At 38.6% G+C, this 20666-nt stretch overlaps 1 protein-coding gene across 2 annotated transcripts in view; it reads left to right on the top strand.

Moving 5' to 3' along the window:
* The first annotated feature begins 3079 nt into the window (after positions 1–3079).
* Positions 3080–20666, top strand: part of HERPUD2 (HERPUD family member 2) — a 35520-nt gene continuing 17933 nt past the window's right edge. The window contains exons 1-5 of one of the 2 annotated variants that reach the window (XM_043589245.1): positions 3080–3461; positions 3638–4056; positions 13802–13879; positions 17429–17542; positions 19567–19721. In XM_043589245.1, coding sequence (XP_043445180.1) covers positions 3910–4056; positions 13802–13879; positions 17429–17542; positions 19567–19721 — 494 coding nt within the window. In that variant the 5' untranslated portion in view covers positions 3080–3461; positions 3638–3909. The remainder of the gene's footprint in view (positions 3462–3637; positions 4057–13801; positions 13880–17428; positions 17543–19566; positions 19722–20666) is intronic. The other variant, XM_043589246.1, reaches the window with a different exon arrangement.

The raw sequence follows: 20666 nt of genomic DNA, 5'->3' as shown, positions 1-20666 counted from the left end.
TCAAGATTATATATATAAAAAATGCCCCAAATGCCAAAACACCACAAACCATATTATTCAACATCATAAAATATTTTACCTTCCTGTAAGGTATTCCAAGTTTCAGTAAGAAAAACTCAGTAACAAGCACTTTATTTTGCTTAAATTTTTAGAATAAACTGGAATTTCACAAAATGAGTCAATATATGCTTTTCTAGCTATCCTCCTTCCCACTCCAAAGATGAAAAGGACTGGAAGTAAATAAATATTCCATAAGTACTGGAAATCAACTTTTATTATTTACAAATGATTTTCTTTAGATTTGTTTTACTTTGTTAACAAAGCTATCTCATGGGCAGAAATCACCCTGAACTACCGAATTAGCTACTAGGATTATGTGTAATGGATAGTTAATATTGTTAAAGTAGATTTAGCCTTAATACCACAAATCCTTTACTATCTATTAGCATCATACCCTTATGCATTCTCATTAGAGGCTGTCTATAAGCAATACACGGTAACTGAGAGGTGCAACTGCTCTTTCGTATTTCCATTTATTTGCAAAACGTACAGTGATCTAAATAGGCAGCTTAATGCTCATAGCAGCCTTTAAATAACTGCAATTTTCCATCTCCTCAATGCTAACGATTTTTCCTACCCCAAATTCCAAGGTCAACACTATCAATATTTTAGGGACCACCTTTTCATACATTGTTCTATACACGTATAACTTACTAAAAATGGGATCACATTCCTGTATCATTTATTATGGCCAAATTCAACAGCATCAAAAGCATTTCTAGGCACTTAATTCAGGTGGCTGTGAAATAAAAAAAAATAATTTTTGTCTTTATACCCATATATTTCAATCTCTGGAATGTTCATTACATGTTTAATTGTTTTTGTCCACACTGGCGAACCTTTGATGGATTCTGCTTTAAATAGTGGAATGCACATTCTGCCTTAATATTAATAATTATTAATGTATATCTCTTTAAAAATATACATTTCACAGTACCAAGTGAGATGACATTACTCTAAAGGATTCTTGGAAGTCTGAGTCACAAGCCTAAGTGACAAGAGCTGCAGGGTTAGGTGGTGGTGGTTGTGGAAACTTCCTGGCTTAAACAGGAATTGGACAAAAAAGAAGTCTTAGGGCAGACAGCTTAGGACTTCTGTGGTTGCACAATGATGCTATAAAGGATCTAGCCTCTTTTAATTGTTCTGCTCTGCCATCCTGGGAATGCAGGCCTCTGTTCTGTTCATTGCTTCATGACTGAACTATGGCTGTTGCACCTCCGGCATCACATTCCTTAAGCAAGAAAAACAGGTGCAGAACAGGGTGAACTCTGGCCTGTAGAACATGCCCCTCTAAAAGTTTTCCTGAAAAGGCCAGTAGCAACTTCAGCTTTCATATATATATATTTTTAAGAGAGAGCGAGAGACAGAGCATGAGCAGGGGAGGGGCAGAGAGAAAGGGACACGCAGAATCTGAAGCAGGCTTCAGGCCCTGAGCTGTCAGCACAGAACCAGACTTGGGGCTCGAACTCATGAACTGAGAGATCATGACCTGAGCTGAAGTCAGACTCTCAACAGACTGAGCCGCCTGGACGCCCCTCAGCTTTTGTCTTATTGACTACAACTGTGTCAAACAGCTGCCCCTAGATGTAAAGGGGTCTGAAAAAGTATTTTTAGCTAGAATTAAGTGAAGGTTCTTTTTAAAAAAAAATTTTTTTTTCAACGTTTATTTTATTTTGGGGACAGAGAGAGACAGAGCATGAACGGGAGAGGGGCAGAGAGAGAGGGAGACACAGAATCGGAAACAGGCTCCAGGCTCTGAGCCATCAGCCCAGAGCCCGACGCGGGGCTCGAACTCACGGACCGCGAGATCGTGACCTGGCTGAAGTCGGACGCTTAACCGACTGCGCCACCCAGGCGCCCCTAGAATTAAGTGAAGGTTCTATTAGCATGACTAGATACTAGATCGAAAAAGACCAGGGTCTGCTGCAGAAAACCTGAGTTATAGCAAGCTGTCCTCAGCACGTGACAAAAAATAAAGGGAACCTCACTCTTACTTCCAAAGAGCATCCAGAGGGCATGGCTAAGATATGGTCGATGTCCTACCACAAAGAAGGAGGTGAAAGAAGAGCGGATATAAGGGCTCCTGCTGCATTAGCTATAGAGGGGAAGTATTTCCCCACGGTCAGTAACTCAATGGTAGTTAACCTTCACTAACCCTTCTGAAGCCGAGAGGAAAGAAGACTTGCTCTCTATGTGTTTGCATTCTCATGTAAGTGGAAGCCCATGAAAATGCACATCTAACTAACTTGCTGTCCTGACTCCTAAACCCATGCAGAAAACGGAGAGGAAGTCAGCTTTGGGCAGTGGACATAACCTTTGCGTTCTACGCCTAAACGGTAAAACACCCCCCCCCCCCCCACTGTACTAAACACACAGTAGGGTCTCCGTAAACACTTGCCAACTTCTGTTAAGACTAAGAGGAAAAAGATGGAAATTGAGATTTGAGAGACTGTCATATGCCTGAACAGTATTAGATGGTTTACATACATAGCTCATTTGCTCATCAACACGCAGTTAGATAGCTTTTACTATGTAGACAACTAAACCGAGGCTCAGAAAGGATAGCCAGGGTCACACGGAAAGTAGAGGTAGACTTCAGGTTTAACTGAAAGCCCCTGCTCCTGATGCAGTGCTTCTAGTCAATGCTCCTAATGATCTCTCCTCCGCCATAGCTCCTGGTACCCTGCTTTTCAGACAGGAGACACCAGAAAATTTGAGAAGTTTGATTCGACATCTGAAAGGGCACTAACTTTTGCAGACAACTCCTAGGATGGAAGAACGCTTCTCAAATCTTCAGGGTGTGGTCAAAACAGGATGTGCTAGCGCCAGCTCGGCTAGTGGCGAGGCGCGAGTGCGCTGCGGGACGGGACCCAGCGATTGGTCAGGCCAGGTGGACTCCAACAACTAGCGGCTTCGGGGCAACCCGGAAATCGGCCCGCGGTACCCGGGGCTGCGGGGGCGCGGCGGGCGGTAGCTGCTGGACAGAGAGGGCCGCGCGCCGGGGCGGGCCGCGCGTGACGCACTTCCGTCCTGCGTCTTCCGGCTTAAAGGGGAGCTAGACCTTCCTCATAACAACAACAAAACCGGCGCGCTCGCGCCGGGCGCCGCGGTTTCTAGTCCCCGCCCTCCCGCCACCTGCAGCCGCCTTGACCGCGCCCGGCCCTGCGCCGCCGCGCAGCTGTGTCCTGCCCGAGGGGTCAGGCTGAGAGCGGGCCGCGCCCTTTGGCCAACTTCTCCAGCGGCCACCGCGCCACCTCGCGAGACACTGGGCCGTGCCGTGGCCGCCGTCGAGCAGCAGGAAGGGAGCGGCCGCTGCGGAGGACGCCCGGCAGGACTGTGCTGCCGGCGGCCCTGCCCGGGCTCGAAGGGCGACGGTGGCGGGCCCCGCGGCCTTCTTTCAGGTACTCCTGCCCCGGCTGGTCGCATTGAGCGGCTCGGCCCCTTCTCTGGCCCGCGTGGCAGGGCCGTCGCTTAGGGGCCTTGTTGCGTTTCAGCTTGGGGGTCGCGGCGGGGGCGGGGCGGTGACTGTCTCCGTTATCATCAATTTTTCTCTCTTCCTCCCGGCCTCCCTTCGCAGTCCGGAGCCCGGCGGAGCCCGGACCTGGCGGGGAAAGCTGCACCCACGGCCGGGCCCCCCAGACCCCGCCGCCGCCACCGCCGCCACTGTCCATCATCCTTGGTACCGGCAATGGCCTTTGTATCACCCGATGCACTTGTGACTGACTTGGACACGGAATATTAAGAACCTACTTGCCGCCCTCCCCATACCAGTCGCGCCGGCAGTTACCACCTCGGCCCATTTGGGCTTAAGTACTGCTCCTCTTGACTCTGTTCAACTTTGGGGGCACCATGGACCAAAGTGGGATGGAGATTCCTGTGACCCTCATCATTAAAGCACCGAATCAGAAATACAGTGATCAGACTATTAGCTGCTTCTTGAACTGGACCGTGGGGAAACTAAAAACGCATCTGTCTAACGTGTACCCTAGCAAACCAGTAAGTGTCTAAAAGCTGGGCGCAGCTGCTCTGGCCAGCAACTTTCCGTGCCATGCACTCCAGTCTCTCTGTTCATTCCCTGCCCTCTTGAATCAAGTAGGTCTCTTGCTAGACTACGAAGTATTTTGAGTTTCGAAGTGTATGTGTGTCCCTTGAGTGTTTCCCAGCCATCATTAATATCTTCCTCCTGAGGTTCAGTTAATTAGTGAGAGTACTGTGTACAAAAATATAAAAGGACATAAGAATTGACAGGCATAAAAAAGGACCATTTTCATTGGACATAAGTCATCGGCCTAGTATAGGAGTGACAGATGGACCCTAAAAAGAAAAGATAAACACTGCAACCCATATAAAAGCTTTTATTGCTTTCCTTAGGCGTTTAGGCTTCTAGAAGTACAGAAATAGGGCAGTTACTGCAAAAACAGGAGGCTTAGAAAAACAACTCAGTTGGCGTTATCTATGTTTGTCAGTACTCTTTGATACAAATATTTTTAGTAGGGGAAATGAAAACCCTGAGGTATTTAAGTACTTGGAACAAGCTAGTTGGAACTCTCATTTATTCAGATCTTTTGTTTGAAAATTAAGATTTATATAGGGGGTGACAATTTGTTTTAAAATTTTCTGCATTACAGAACATTTCCTATTGCATATGATTCATTTTACATGTTTTCAAATTGGAAAATAGCTTTTCAGAATAGTCAGAATTGAAAGTCATAGACTTCCATAGTGTTGTTCATAACATAGCATGAATACCATTGCTAAATATATATGCTGAAATTTGTGTTTATGTGAGATCTTTATATTGTATGATTAAACCAAAAGGGGCTTGGTTTGCACGGTGATAGACCAAGAGGTATCACTTTTCAAAAGGTATCTAAGAGTGTGAAACCCATTTGCCTTACCTGCACACGGGAGAAGCCAGCTTTTGGCAGGAGTTCTGCCCTCCTAGTACTAATCTCCAGTGCCCACATGGATCATTTGGCTGCTGGAGGACAGATCAGTTGCAAACTTTCCTACACCCCCCTGCCCCTAACCCACCTGCTTCTTGGGCACACACTTCCAGAGCCTGTACAAAATGACATGCAGCCAATTAATTACCTGTGGCAAACCTGACTTTTCTACTCTTCCAGAAAGTCATCTCTTAAGAGAACTGTAAAAACTGGAGTTTATTTCTGTGTTAATGAGAGTGGGTGGAGCTGGGGATGAGGACCATGTGTTTGTTGTCTTAGAATGTCACTGAAAACTTCCTGTGGTTATTAGATTTGACAGACTTACATTCTAATTTATTGATCACATGAAGACTGATTTGAAGCATCTGTTTAATGACCAACTGTTTAATGATACCCCCTAAGTAGTCCTAAACATAGGATTGGGGACTAAAAGTTAACTTTGTAAGACGGTTACAAAGGACAGAGGACATTTTGTAATAGAGACAATATTATTATTAACATATTATGGGGGAAGTTTGGGTTCTTATGACCACCCACAATGACTACTTAACACTGATTCTGTGTTTACCGAAACACAGAATCTCAAGCGCTATTTGGTGTTTAACAGAGATTATTTCTTATGCCTGATTTCTTTGTACATCTGATCTGCCTGGTGGTGGTGGGTGACTTGGAATCCAAGTAGGATTCCAGTGTCTTGTAGAAGCAGGTGTTCCCTGGTAAGAAGTAGAAAAGTTGATGGCTCTGATAGATCTGATGAGCCAAGGGTAGGTGGAGAGCCTTGGTCCCTGTGGGCACTGGCTTCTAGGAAAATAAATAGGAGCTACTAGAGTGAGAAGAATGGAGATTTGAATTTGTCCTTTTAGGATGTCTAAAAGGATAGGTCACATGTCTACTGCTGTTAATAGAATTCTAGCCAAACTGCAGTAGTGTGTTAAGTCTTAAGATTCTAGCTTTATGGTCAGATATTGACTTGACTTAATCACAGATAATCTCCACCTGGATATTTTAATTCAATTCTCTGTTCTTCAGTAAGCTCAGAGCAAATATACTCCTTCCCACCAAAGCATACTTTCTTGGGCTTCATTTATTTATTTAATTAGGATTTTATTGGCCTGGCATTTGGATGTCTATATGCTAAGCATGAAGGTGGTGATGGTTCCTTTGCTGTTATGAAGCTCAAGTCTAGTGGGGTATACAGATATGTAAGTAAAAAACTGTAATATTATGTGACTAGTGTTACACAAGCAGGAGGTACTGAATGGTGTAGGAGCAGAGGGAGAGAGTGGTCAACTCTGAAGTGTAGGTAAGGGAATGTGTAGCTTTTTAAGAAAAGGTTCACAGGGACATTTTTTGCAAAGAGTTGATAACAGTTTAAAACAGTTTTTTTTTTTTTTTAACATTTTTATTCATTTTTGGAGGGACAGAGAGAGACAGTGCGAGTGAGGGAGGGGCAGAGGGAGACACAGAATCTGAAGCAGGCTCGAAGCTGTCAGCCCAGAGCCCAGTGCAGGGCTCGAACCCACAAACCACGAGATCATGACCTGAGCAGAAGGCCGCTTAACTGACTGAGCCACCCACGCACCTCAAGAGTTGATAACAGTTTTAAGCAGACAAGATGATACCTGTTTTGTTTTGTTTTTTTTTTAACCCTGTTATTTCAGAGGTAACATTGCACTGATGATTCTAAATGTAATATAGTACTATGTATGAAGATTACAGATTCATAATGGGCTAAAAAGGGGAAGGTGTTTTCCAGTTAGGAAGTAAGGCAGTTGCCATGTTTATGTACAACTTTACAGTGTCATCACTAAAAACCTCAAATGTGGAATTGAAGGCTTTTGGAGTTTTGTTTAACTTTGAATGGTATTGATAATTGGTTTAGGACCTGGTTTAGGAACTGGAAGATACCATCGGTTCAAGCTGATAGTGTATATAGATAATTGTGAATCATGTTCTAATGTGACATTTCTCTTTATGACTTTAGATTGTCAGATACTGAAATTGGCCTATAGTGTGAAATTATTCTGTAATTTAGGTAACTGCCATTGGGATGTGAAGATGCCTGTCAAGAAGGCCACTTTTACTTGAATAGTTTCAGACTTTGATCTAGTTTAGACTTATTTTCTAGAGATGTAAATATCAAAATGGTTGGACTTAATGTTATTCAGAGAATGGACTATCCTAGAGAAAACTTAAAAAGTAAGAATCTCGGGGCGCCTGGGTGGCGCAGTCGGTTAAGCGTCCGACTTCAGCCAGGTCACGATCTCGCGGTCCGGGAGTTCGAGCCCCGCGTCGGGCTCTGGGCTGATGGCTCAGAGCCTGGAGCCTGTTTCCGATTCTGTGTCTCCCTCTCTCTCTGCCCCTCTCCCGTTCATGCTCTGTCTCTCTCTGTCCCAAAAATAAACGTTGAAAAAAAAACAAAACAAAAAAAAAACAAAAAAAATTAAAAAAAAAAAAAAAGTAAGAATCTCGAAGTCTGATTAGGCAACCTTCTCATTATCTCTTTCTTTCTCTCCTCTCACATACAAACAACTAAGATGGACCTGATTCACCCTGAGTTCAGTTTTAAGGCAAACCTTTCTGGGGCTTGTACGCCGTGGCTCTCCTTTTTTCAGTCTTGAGGGCAAATACCTGTTGAACATGTAGATTTCCTTTATCTTGGTGCTTTATACTGTTAAACTAAGGCAGTCAGTTTCGTTGCCTAGGTCTTCTAGCTCTCCTGCTCAGCTGAGGAGGTTTGTTGTGCTTTTTTCAAACTGTTACTCTGCTCTGTGATTCTGTTGGAATTAAAGAAATAGGAACAGAACCAGTTGTATAATGCCTGAGAATTATACATTCTGTAACCAAACAGAATATGACATTCTGTAACCAAACTGCCTATAGTTCAGATAGAAGTATTACTTTCATTAGCCGTGGAAATAGCTTATGTAATATAATTTGAGGTTTATATCTGTTTCAGTTTTGTGATTCTTTATTACCTTCCTCAGGTCATTTTTAAAACTTACTCACTTAACCATCTCAGAACTGTTGACTTAAAGGAGCTTTAATCCATATACATAAATAATTTTTGTTTTATAAGACTTGTCTTTAAAATCTTACTGCATGTGTTTAAGAGGGTTTCATGTCACCTAGCAATATAGTTCATATTTTTAAAACACTTCAAACAAAAGATAATAAATTGAATGTGAAGATTGATGAAAAGTTAAAAGTTTTGAATGAGTGCTAACTTATTTAACTCCTTTGTAGCCTTTTTTCCTAATGTGTTTTTGGGGAAATAACAGTACTGTGTTTTGTTTAGTCATGCATCAGTCTTTTGTTTTTAATAGTTTTTTAAAATTTACTTATTTTGAGATAGAGAGCATGAGCAGGGGAGGGGCAGAGAGAGAGGGAGAGAGTCCCATATCTTCCCTAAAATTTATCAAAAATCTGTGCTGTCAGTGCAGAGTCCGATGGGGAGCTCCATGTCATGAACCGTGAGATCATGACCAGAGCTGAAACCAAGAGTCAGATGCTTAACCGACTGGGCCACCCAGATGCCCCTCATGCATAAGTCTTTTTAAAATAGAATTTTTCTAGAACTTTAAGTTTTTCTCCTTTATGTAACAGATAGTGATTTGATGGTCTCAAATGCGTTTATTTAACCGTCATATTTGGTGCTGAAATTTTAAACTTCCATTTACTAAGTGGTTGCCATGTGTACTAGGCATTCTACTAGGCACTTTGGCATTCTACTAGGCACTTTATATGTTTTATCACATTTATTCTTCATAGACACCTTATGAGGTAAGTTTTATTATTAGCTCTATTTTTAGATAAGGAAACTGAGGCTTGGTGACTTTTTTCCCCCAAGGTCATAGAATTCCTTAAGTGGTAGAACTGGAATTTGAACCCAGGTTGGTCTGACTTTCAAGCCTCAGCGCTTAACTATTATAATTTACATTGTATGTGATGGTTATGTGTAATAAGATGAAGAAAGGCTTTTAAGGATCTGGCCATCTTAGTTTTTATATACTTGCAAATTGAAAAGAAGTAAGTGAACTGTAAAAGGAGGTGTATGCGTTTAGATGGTGTGTCATTTAAAGGCTATAAATGAATGGATAATAACACAGCCTTAATTCTGTTCTGATGTATGTCATCTTAGTGTGTGATTCTCTGTTTATTTTGATACATTTTAGGGAAGATATGGGAACTTGGCATCTTAAAAGACTTCAAAGCACATTGTTTTGCTTTATCTTTTCACATTCTTGCTTGTCTGTTTGAACCATAGCAGTCAGGTATTGTGGCATTCTGATTTGCAAGTGGCCTATAAGTGGAAACAGCTAAGCAGGGAATGTCCCTTTGGAGTTCCAGAGAAAATTACTTTTTAAGCTCCTGAATGCTGGTTTTGTATACTGTTGTTGCACAGAGATAAAGGGTGGAGGCAGTTTGGGTAAACCAAGCTTCCATTTTACAGTATTTCTGAATTCTCTGGAGCTATAAATTGGGTGAATTCAGTGGCAGTGGGAGGAAGATATGTCGCAGTACAAATTCAGAGAATTCATTTTCCACAAATGTGAAGGTCCCACCTCTGGGAACCACCTCTTTAAAGCTATTGGACACTTGTGACTGAACTATATTATATGTAAGTACTGAAATACTAATTATGACCACTTTCAAAGGACTTGGGTTATAGTTCTTTGAACTAACATATAAGATGAAGATTTTTTACTAAGCTATTTGATTATGTTGATGTTAGATATACTAAACATGATTTTTTTTAAGCCATGCATATTGAGAGACCTATTTCTTCATGTAAAAAAATTTAGTCTTTTGATACCAACTAGGTGATTTTCTAGAAATATGAAACTGTTGTTGGCCTTTTAGCTCATCTATCAGACTCTTGTGAATATTTTAGGGATTAGGGATACATAGAATTAAATTTTTTTAATGTTTATTTTTGGGAGAGAAAGAGAGACAGAGAGCATGAGTGGGGAAGGAGGAGAGAGAGAGGGAGACACAGAATCTGAAGCAGGCTCCAGGCTCTGAGCTGTCAGCACAGGAGCCGGATGTGGGGCTTGAACCCACATACCGCAAGATCACAACCTGAGTCAAAGGTGGACACTTAACTGACTGAGCCACCCAGTTGCCCCAGGGATACATAGAATTTTATCTCTTTCTGATATCTGATTGAACATTAAAAAGTCAGATACTTTAGATAGTATATGTAAGCCCTGTAGAAAACAAATATCCCCAGTTTATGATTTTTACGTATTATACTAGTAGGTGAGCTTTCCTCACCATGTTTTTTAGTAATGTCTGTTAAGTGGATGGCAGAATTTTTTGGGCTAGCTAGTTAAGCAGGTATTTATTTGGCGTGGCATAGTTCTGCCTTTGGGCTCCTCAGAGTATCATCAGGATGTTTCCAACTTGGTAATTTAGCTGTTTCTGCTCTACCATATAACACCAGGTACCATACATATTTCCCTGGACTTCGTCTGCTATTGACAGTGGAGGCAGTGAAAATAGCATATCTGATAGGGATTGCTGCCTATTATTGGATGTAGCATATGAGCAGTGGGAAGAATGATGGTAGTGTTAACATAAATGGTCAAGTATATTTAGATGTATCTGTGTAGCCAGTATGTTAACAGTAGACTTTTAATTGACAATTCAATCAGTACTTTGTTTTAGATTTACCAATCTTGAGTCTTATGGATTTTTATATTGAAAGGGGTACCATGTAATATTTTTTTTAATTGAGAGAAAAATGAACTTCTATTGTGTCAAGCTACTGAGATTATGGGGTTTGTTATAGCAGCTAGCATTACTTACCCTAAATAATACAGAAATGGATTTTTAATCAAGGTAAAAGGTACTGTTATTAGCAGGTCTGGAGAAAAAAAATTGTATCACTTTTATAAGTGAAATTGAATTTGAATTGAGATCTCAAAATTTCTATTTTTCCTGATACTGTAGTCTATAATCCAAAATGGCTAGTTGAAAGCTCAGTTGATTATTGGGTTGTTACTATATCTAACCACTGGTTTTCCAGATATCTAAATTAATTCATTAATATTTAAAGTGAAGAGGCAATTTTTTTAGTGACATAGAAAAAATTTTCAGATCATCTCACCTAAGTTAGGCACATGAAAATTCCTTTTTTTCTGTTTTCAATCCCAGTAAAATTAAAGAATTCCTTTCTCTTTTTAAAATTTCTGATTTTTGAAGGCATTTGAATAATTTCAAGCAACAATTTTTTAATTGAGGTATAATTCACATAGTATAAAAATTGCTCTGTAACATGTACAACTCAGTGATTTTTAGTAATTCACAAAGTTGTGCAGTTGTTACCACTATCTAATTCCAGAACATTTTCGTTACCTCAAAAAAGGAAACTTACACCCCCTAGTAGCCACTCTCCATTCTCTCTTCCCTCATTCCTTGTAACTACTGATCTACTTTCTGTCTCTGTAAGATTTGCCTATTCTGGATATTTCATATAAATGGAATCATAGTATATGTGGTCTTTTTTGTCTGGCTCCTTTCACTTAGCCTAATGTTTACAAGGTTCACTCACATTATATAGCATGTATCAATTCTTCATTACTTTTAGTGGCCAACTAATATTTATTATATGTATATTTCATGTTTTGTTTGTTCATTTATCAATTGATGGGCATTTGAGTTGTTTCCAGTTTTTGGCTATTATGACTAATGCTGTTATGGATATTCTTAGGCATGTGGACATGGTTTCAGTTCTCTTTGGTATATACCTCGGAATGGAACGGGGTATATCTTGAATCATCAGGCAACTCTGTTTAACTCTGAGGAAGTGCCAAACTTTTTCACAGAGGCTGTTGCATTTTACATTCCTATCAGCAGTGTGTGAGAGTTCTCCAAAGTTTCTCTACATCCTCATCCATGCTTGTTTTTGCTTCAGTGTACTTTATGGGAGGGTACTGTGTAATTTTGTTATTTTATGTATTCTGCCTTTTTGAAAATTGATATTCCCTTGCTGTGAAAAGATAAAATTTTATTTGAAGTTGACCAAATTAATATTTATTTTGTTGATTGTGGTAACATTGTGGTTATTTGAAAACAAAAAACAAAAAACAAAAATCTGTTCCAGAAACATACTGTTTTTACGGGTGGAAAGAAATGATGTGTGATATTTGCTTTGAAACTCTTTTCCCTCAAAAAAGCAGCAGGGGATAGATGAAACAAGAATAGCAAAGTATTGATAATTATTGGAGTTGAATATTTGGGAAGTTTTGATGATGATAACTGGGGTTTCATTTTGTTCTCTCTACCTTGTGTGTGTTTGAGAATTTTCATAGTGAAGTAAAAAATTCATAAGACTGATGTCCTTTGTGCAGAATGATGATATGACATAGAAGTATCTATTAAATGTTTGGACTGGTGGAAAAATGATAGCTTATGATGGCTGTAGTCTTTGTCAAAGAAACTTTAGCTTCCAGCTGAATTAATAAATGCATTACGGAAACTTGTATTATAGAATTCATTTAGTTCAAGGGTTAAATCAATTATTATCTACTTAGCTTTTAATTTATGTTATTTATATAATTTACTATTTATTCCTCACTCAGTATTTAAATGTATTGATTGAAGTTTCAAGATTTGTGATATGTATTTTTTTTTTTTAAACCTTCTGTATTCTGTTTGGTTGTTGATATACAGGAATTTGAACTTGTGCCTTTTAGGAATGGCACACTCAAAAATACAGGAGAAGCTAGATTATATCTAACAGCTAAATATCTTGGAAAGACAGTTATACCTTTCCCTTCATCTTTGGTACCTAAGAACCCCTGAACCACAGATCTTACTTATTCAGTATGACAGGTTCTATTATGGTTATTTTTATTATAAGACCCTTTTTTAGTAGCCATGTTGAATACATATGTTTTGTTTGAAAATTGTTATATTTGTTTGGATTCGGCATATTTACCAATTGTTGATATGGCTAATATTTAATTGTTTTAATAGAATTCATGGAACCTTTGCCTGTTTTCTGGGGAGGTCTTATGGGGACTGTACATAAATGCCTTGATTTTAAATACTTTAATGCTAGCATTGTGAGCACTTAGCAGATTTATCATACGTACAAAATAAGGCAGAGACAACCAGAACTTATTTCCTATTCTTGGTTGCATATGGAGATGGCAGCTGAATCTCCATGCACTTGAGTTAGTTTTTCTTTAGTCTTGTGTTTTTGAAAAATATATAGAGGTATTTGTGAGAGTGGCAGGAATAATAAAAACTAGAATAGTTATCATGTAAAACTGTAAATCCAAATGGCTCTTGAATTAAAACCAATAAATTGTTCTGTATGATGTTAGTAAATAAGAAAATAAATCTTATGTATCTTTTTAGATTAAAAATACTGACAAAACAATACAGACTAATTGTGGTGACCTTGAAGGTATATCCCATTGTTAGCTATTACTGCTAGAAGGCCAACCACCTTCTTATTTACAGTCTTGAAGGCCTTTAATGATAGTCACACATGCATTGCATTATGGCTGAAAGGCAAACTTCCAATTTACCTTTTTTTCCTTATCTTTTAAAACATTGTTAATTACCTGTATTTTATTGTACCTACAATAGGTAGACTACCATTTGCTGAGCTCTTAATGTCTTATGTCGAATTTGGAAAAAATAATTTTAAGTTATGTCAGTTTTCTGCTTATCTGTGCCTAAAGGGAGTTTTACTTTACTCATATCTAGGCATGTTATTCCCAATTTCCAATTTGTATAATTAGAAAAAGTTGAAATCTTTTCTTTGTCCCATTTTTTAGTTGACGAAGGATCAAAGATTGGTGTATTCAGGCAGACTGCTTCCCGATCATCTGCAGCTGAAAGACATTCTCAGAAAAGTAAGCTTTTCTACAACTATTTGATACCAGATACATTCAGAGTGAGAGGAGATATGTTCTGAAGCTTTACTGATATTTAGCTGGTTCAGTTTTTAGATACTTAAAATCAACCCTTTTGGGGAGCATAACAGGTAAACTTGAACTAGAAAGTAAAGAACATAATGATAGATTCTAATTAGTTTAGGTAAACAGTTTTGTATATCCATCTGATGGCTAAATCTAAAATAAGATTATATGTGTTCAGGTATTTGTCATATTAGAAAGCAGTATTGACTTACCAGTAGTGCGGGAGTAGTGTTCAAGTAGTGGTGAAGGATTTTCATTGATAATCTCTTCTCTCTTAAATCCCCTTTTGACCAAACTGCATGATATTTTAATACAAGTTGCTTGAGGTAGGAATTTAATTTCAGGACAGGAGATGAAAGGAAGTACAATTGGCCCATCGATTAGCAAACTTTGAATGCTAGTGCTCAGAGCTAAAATATATTTCAAAGTAATTTTTTGACAATCAGCTTAAATGCTAGTAATTTTTTAACTTTATTATTATTATTTTATTTTTTGAGAGAGCACAAACAGGGCAGGGGCAGAGAGAGAGGGAGACAAAGAATCCAAAGCAGGCTCCAGGCTCTGAGCTGTCAGCACAGAGCCCAATGGGGGGCTCGAACCCATGAACACGAGATCATGACCTGAGCTGAAGTCAGATACTCAACCTACTAAGCCACTCAGGCACCCCTGAATGCTAGTAATTTTAGTGGCAGCTCGTCTTAGCTCATGTTCATTTGTGGAATTTATACTTTCATAACTTTTCTGCATTTGAGATGCTGCTTTTTGTTTGTGATTTGAGCAGAATCAGATACATAGCTTTTGTGTTTCACAAACTTAACTTTTTGACTTAACTTTTAATGTTCTTTTGGATAACCCTAATCTGATTTAGGAGGTCTATGTCACTCTCCTGTATGTTTATGATCATCTGTGGGAAACTTTAAAAAATCTTATATTGGTATGTTCCTTTTGTTTAGATAGTTGAAATTTTAGCTTTGCCAGTGTGACTTCTTGCTGTAATTTTCATTTTAATCATGTAGTTTCAGGTTGGCAAAGTGGTTTAATAACCTCTCCTCCCTGGTCTCCCTCAAAAATAGTGGAATTTGTGGCAGATTTTTTGCCTCTCTCGCTGATAGATTTGGGGTTTTTTTTGTTGTTTTTTTTTTGTTTTTTTTTTTTTAATGTTAAGCTCTATGCCCCAATCTGGGGCTTGCATTCATCATTCTGAGATCAAGAGTCACATGCTCTACCTACTGAGCCAGCCAGGTGGCCTAGACATGAATTTTTGGAGCAGTTTTAGGTTCACAGCACAGTTGAGCAGAAGGCATAGAGACTTCCCATATGCCTCCTGTCTTTCCACATGCAAAGGCTACCCCACTAACAAAATTCTGCATCAGAGTGGTATATTTGTTACAATTGACATTGTGCACAGTATCTTACACTGATGAAGCATTATCATCAAAAGTCCATAGTTTACATTAGGGTTCACTCTTGGTGGTGTGCATACAATCTGTGGGTTTTTACAAATGTGTAGTGACATGTATCCATCATTATAGTATCCTAAAGAATAGTTTCACTACCCTGGAAATCCTCTGTGCTCCACCTGTTCATTTTCCCTCTTGTGTTTATGCTTAAAAACGTTTCTGCCATATGCTCTTTGAAATACACATTTTTGGGGTACCTGGGTAGCTCAGTTGGTTAAGTGTCCGACTCTTGATTTTGGCTCAGGTCTTGATCTCATGGTTTGTGAGATTGAACCCCACGTTGGGTTCTGCGCTGGTGGAATGGAGCCTGCTTGGGATTCTCTCTCTTCCTCTTTTTCTGCTCCTCCCCTGTTAGTGTGCCCATCCATGTGCGTGCACACCCTCTCTTCTTAAAATAAATAAACTAAAAAAAATACAAATTTATTTATTATTTTTTAAACCAAGGATGGCTAGACTTGGCATGTGAATACCTTTTAGAAGGTTTTTGCTTCCAGAAATGATTTCTGACCAGAAGAGTTCAAATAAAAACGCTTCAGTTCAAGGACTGTTGTACCCCCACAGAAAATGTTTTGAACAGTATGTTTATATTTTGAATAGATCTTTAAAGCGTTTTTGTTAAAGTCAGTGTATTTGCTTTTATTCAGATAGGTCCTGCCATTGGTTTTACTTGTTTAGTTATAAAATGTTTTGCAGAAATATTTCTCCCAAAGGTGAATGAAAATTGTTACTTGTGACTTATGTGACCTTTGAAACTAGGTTTCTAAGGATAAACATCTTTTTTTTTTTTTTTAAGGATAAACATCTTATACTTGGATGCCTTTTAGTATTCTGCATTCCAAAGCTAAGATGACATTGTAAATCAGGCGTGCTTTCTACCTACTTTGCTAGGCACATCTCATGTCATGCTGTCTCTGGGGATGCCTTTTCCCTAGCATTCCAATCCCGTTAACTCCTTTCTCTAAACTCCTCAAGCAATTGCAATTCGTGCTTCTCAGTTTTGTGCCAAAAACTGTTTTATATATTCCCTAATTGTGCTCTGATATGCTAGTCTGATCTCTTAACAGTTTGTGAGCTTCTTTAGGGGAGGGGCTGACTCTTACCCTTTTTTGGATTCACCTCAGAATTAAGCCCAATTCTGGGTTTATGTGAGATAGTTGATAAATTTTTAGTTTCTGGTAGCTTTGTTTCTCTTTCTCACAACTGGGCATCTTTCTTTTCTTCCTGCCCCCTTTTCTTTATCATTCTCTGGTTTTCTCTTCTGTCTTTAAATTGCTGAGCCATCCTTTGCTCTGCCCTCCTTTATTTTCTTTCCTTTCTCTATCTTCTATCCTAGCTTTATGTCTGACTATAAATATACTCATGAAATCACTAAGCTTAAATGCCAATCCTAATCAATATTAGAATATTTTCCTTTAGTCATAGTTGTAGGTTTATGGAAACACATGGAATATGTAAGGAATATAGTTCAAATATACCCTTTCAATCTGTGTATAATTGTTATAGGTAAAACTAGTTTTTGAATTAAAAAAAAACAAACAAACTATACATTACCTTGCTAGGATTAAGGCATATGAGAGCATGGTGAAATTGAGTTTTCTTGTAATGGAAATATTTTTAATACTCAAAAGTTTGTAGGCCTCAGCTTCAATGTGACTATTACATAGTTTTGGTACTAAGGTGCTAGGTGTTTTTATGTTGAAGTAATAGATTGCATTGATGCAACTTTACAGCACTTCTTGCTTCAAGATTCCTTGATATACAAAGTAATCATTTTTTCATATAGCAGGTACTGAGTAGTTAGACCATTTTCTAAGCATGGAGAATATATTGAATTCAGAAGGGTGTTAGTACCAAATACTGAAATGGTAAATGTACCTTCAAGTGGCAAAAATTTACTACTAATAAAATGACTGTGCTAGAAAGGAACTTAAAATTTGAGTTAAATATTTCAGCTTAGCTATTGACTTTTTGAACTAAACATTTTCCAATACTACCCTTTAAATGTAATCTTCTTTAATTTTAGCAAGATGAGTATCATATGGTTCATCTAGTGTGTACTTCTCGGACTCCTCCCAGTTCTCCAAAATCCAGCACCACTAGAGAAAGTCATGAAGCATTGGCATCCAGCAGCAATTCTGTGAGTTGTTTTGGGAGGAGTAAATGTTGAAATTTTCTGATTATCCTTTTAAGCGAAAAACAGAACGATTGGAGCTTGTGCATTGTGAGACTGTGTTTTGAACAGCTTGAGTTAGGCATCTAAACTTTGTTTTTAGAGATCCAGTGTAGAGTATTACTCCTTGAAGCTTGTTCTCCATGAGTTATAATTTGTGTATAGGCTGAAGATCCAATCTTCAAGGTTTTAATTACTAAAATACTCAGAAAACAGAGTGATGATATGGTTATATAATTTAAAATGTAAGACCAGTACAGTTTCAAAAATACTAAAGGTATTTGATATACTGTATTATATTCAAGGTTCATTAAATTATTTAAATTTTAAGTATGCTAAATCATCTTCAAGTAGATTGCTCAAGAATTTTGTTTTTTAAAATGACTGGATTTAGGCATGCATTTCAATGTCAGGAAAAAAAATTTCTTACTCAATTCTTTCAGACTTGGGTATTCATTTTTCCCTTCTTATTTTTCATCTGACTAAAATTGTTTTGGAATTTTTTTTTAATAGTTGAACTTTTCAACCTAGTCATACTCTACCAGTTGAAAGACAAATCCTTTATGTTAAATTATTTTTGTTTTCCCATTATTTTATATGACACCTTTGATGATGAGAGAAAATGATTGGATGAGTGGAAGTTTGCTTTAAATTTCATGGGCAGGGAACTTACATACTCTGCCAAGTATACTTTCCTTCTTGTTAAGAGTTGAGCCAAAACTTTAAGGAGGGGATGGATCTCAGAGGTGGTAACTAGTTGGAGGATCTTTCAGTAGTTACTAGTTAACTGCCTCTTTAAGAAAATAGATCCTTAAGCATGGCCTTAGTGGTAAGTATTTTCTAGTACTAGCTGTGGGAATTTAGCTTGCATTAAACTGAGATATGGTTTGTCAACAAAGGCCAAGGGGTCTTCATATGTTTCCTACCTTTCATGAGAAGGGACAAAACATTGGCATTGGCACAGAGTCTTTGGACGCAGTTGTGTTGCTTCAGTTTTTGTTCAGAAAGACCCCTTTCAACTTGTCATGTGGTTCCTCAGCCATGATTTCATGTCATGAGTATGTATATTCAGTTTTTTCAAGGTGTGTTAGGAAAATCTGAAAAGTATCAAGGGAAACTTAAGTTGAATTCTCCTTTTTTTTATGGCTGAGAAATTTCAGTGGGATTTGAGAATGTCTTAAAAATCTAGTCATGAAAGAGTTAATAAGGTCAGAAATCATTAGTTCTAGCAAAATTAGGCTGTGCTGCCAAATGGCTATGCCTTTCTCCTATGATTTTTTTAAACTGAGTATCATATGATGCTGGTCCATTTAGTGAGCAATCTTGACAAAAAGGAAGCCTTTACCAGTTTATGCCCCTAAGAATCACACTCTCTCGTAAGATATTTGACGCTGTTTTATGTGGAATAACCTCTTAAAGAAAGCTTTGTTAGTTTTGCAAAAAGACCAGTGTCCTTAGGACCTTTTACGTGGCAGGACTTAGAAAGGTAGACATATAAAAAGACATTCGGTAGGAAGGCAGTACAGGTAAAATACAATTTTAATGAGCTTGGAAGGATGTTAAAATTATATTGTCTCCAGCTATTTAAAGTGGGAGAACTACAATTTATATCAAATGTAATTGTGTTTTACATTTACGTAAAACTTGTGACACACTTTTCAAAAGGTAAATTGGGGTCATCTTCAAGGGGTCATATTTTTTAAAGTTATTGAATTTGGGAGTTAATAACATCATCGGAACATGAGAATTTTAAAATCTTAATTGGTATCTTGTTCATTCTTTGAAAAAACGTGTTTGTTGATTTTCTGAACTCTTAATCTCATCAGAATTAAAATATCGACCTATTATGGGCACATGATTCAAGTCAGTATATTTCTAAAGTTCACTTTTTGCAGAGGTATTTCATCAATACATATTTAGCAATGTGTGTCGAATCTCTTGATTGCAATGAATTAAATCTCCTTGGAAAAATAATTACATTTTTGTTGTAGAATTCAGATCAGTCAGGATCAACAACTCCATCATCCAGTCAAGAAACCTTGTCTTTATCTGCCAGTTCTTCCTCGGAAGGATTGAGGCAACGTACCCTTCCACAAGCACAAACCGACCCAGCACAGACTCATCAGTTCCCATATGTAATGCAAGGGTGAGTGAAATCGTAGCGGTGGGGCTCTTAAAAATCTGTTACTCCTGACTTTCTTGGTAGCCCCTTTGCAATAACCAAACTACACTGGAAATTTATTCATAGTCTTCCTTAAACATTTTGAGAATTAGGGAGTTAAATAGAGTGGTGCTTTTGAAAGCTGGCAATACATCAGAATCATCTAGGGCAGTGCTTTTCAGACTTTTTTTTTTTTTAACGTTTATTTATTTTTGAGACAGAGAGAGACAGAGCATGAACAGGGGAGGGGCAGAGAGAGAGGGAGACACAGAATCTGAAACAGGCTCCAGGCTCCAAGCTGTCAGCACAGAGCCCGACGCGGGGCTCGAACTCACGGACCGTGAGATCATGACCTGAGCCAAAGTCGGACGCTTAACCGACCAAGCCACCCAGGCGCCCCCAGACTTTAATGTTTGTGCTAATCACCTGGGGATCTTGTTAAGCTGCAGGTCTGATTCAGTAGGTCTGATGGGCCTGAGATTCTGTAGTTCCAACAAGCTCCCAGGTGATATTGATGCTTCTCATGCTTTGAATAGCAAGGATCTAGGTAACTAAAACAGTTTCTTAACTTCTTTTTTTTTTTTTTAACCCAATGTCACTGTAGATCTACTCAAATTAGTCTTCTGGGAAGCAGATGGGTGAGTGAGGATGTTCTTGGAAGAGTAGAAGGCCCCGTAATCCGTTCTTAAAAAGTTCCACAGGTGTTTCTGATCAGCTAGGCTTGGTAACATCTGAGGTAGGGTAAAACTGTGATGTGTTAATAAAGACATACTAACCATTGTCTGTTATCTAGAGTCTTTGTTAGAGTTTATGCAAGAAGCTTGCGTATGGCTACCTTATATTTAGCAATTGTAGCAGGCCTCTTGGGTTAGGCAGTTCTAGGGGGAAATGCAGCCAACAGCCACAGCACATCCTTCAGACAGCTCAGAG

This window comes from Prionailurus bengalensis, chromosome A2 (assembly GCF_016509475.1).
Source record: "Prionailurus bengalensis isolate Pbe53 chromosome A2, Fcat_Pben_1.1_paternal_pri, whole genome shotgun sequence".
Classification (NCBI taxonomy): domain Eukaryota; kingdom Metazoa; phylum Chordata; class Mammalia; order Carnivora; family Felidae; genus Prionailurus; species Prionailurus bengalensis.
Note: the sequence above shows the minus strand (reverse complement) of the source record. Positions and strands in the feature narration are given on the sequence as shown.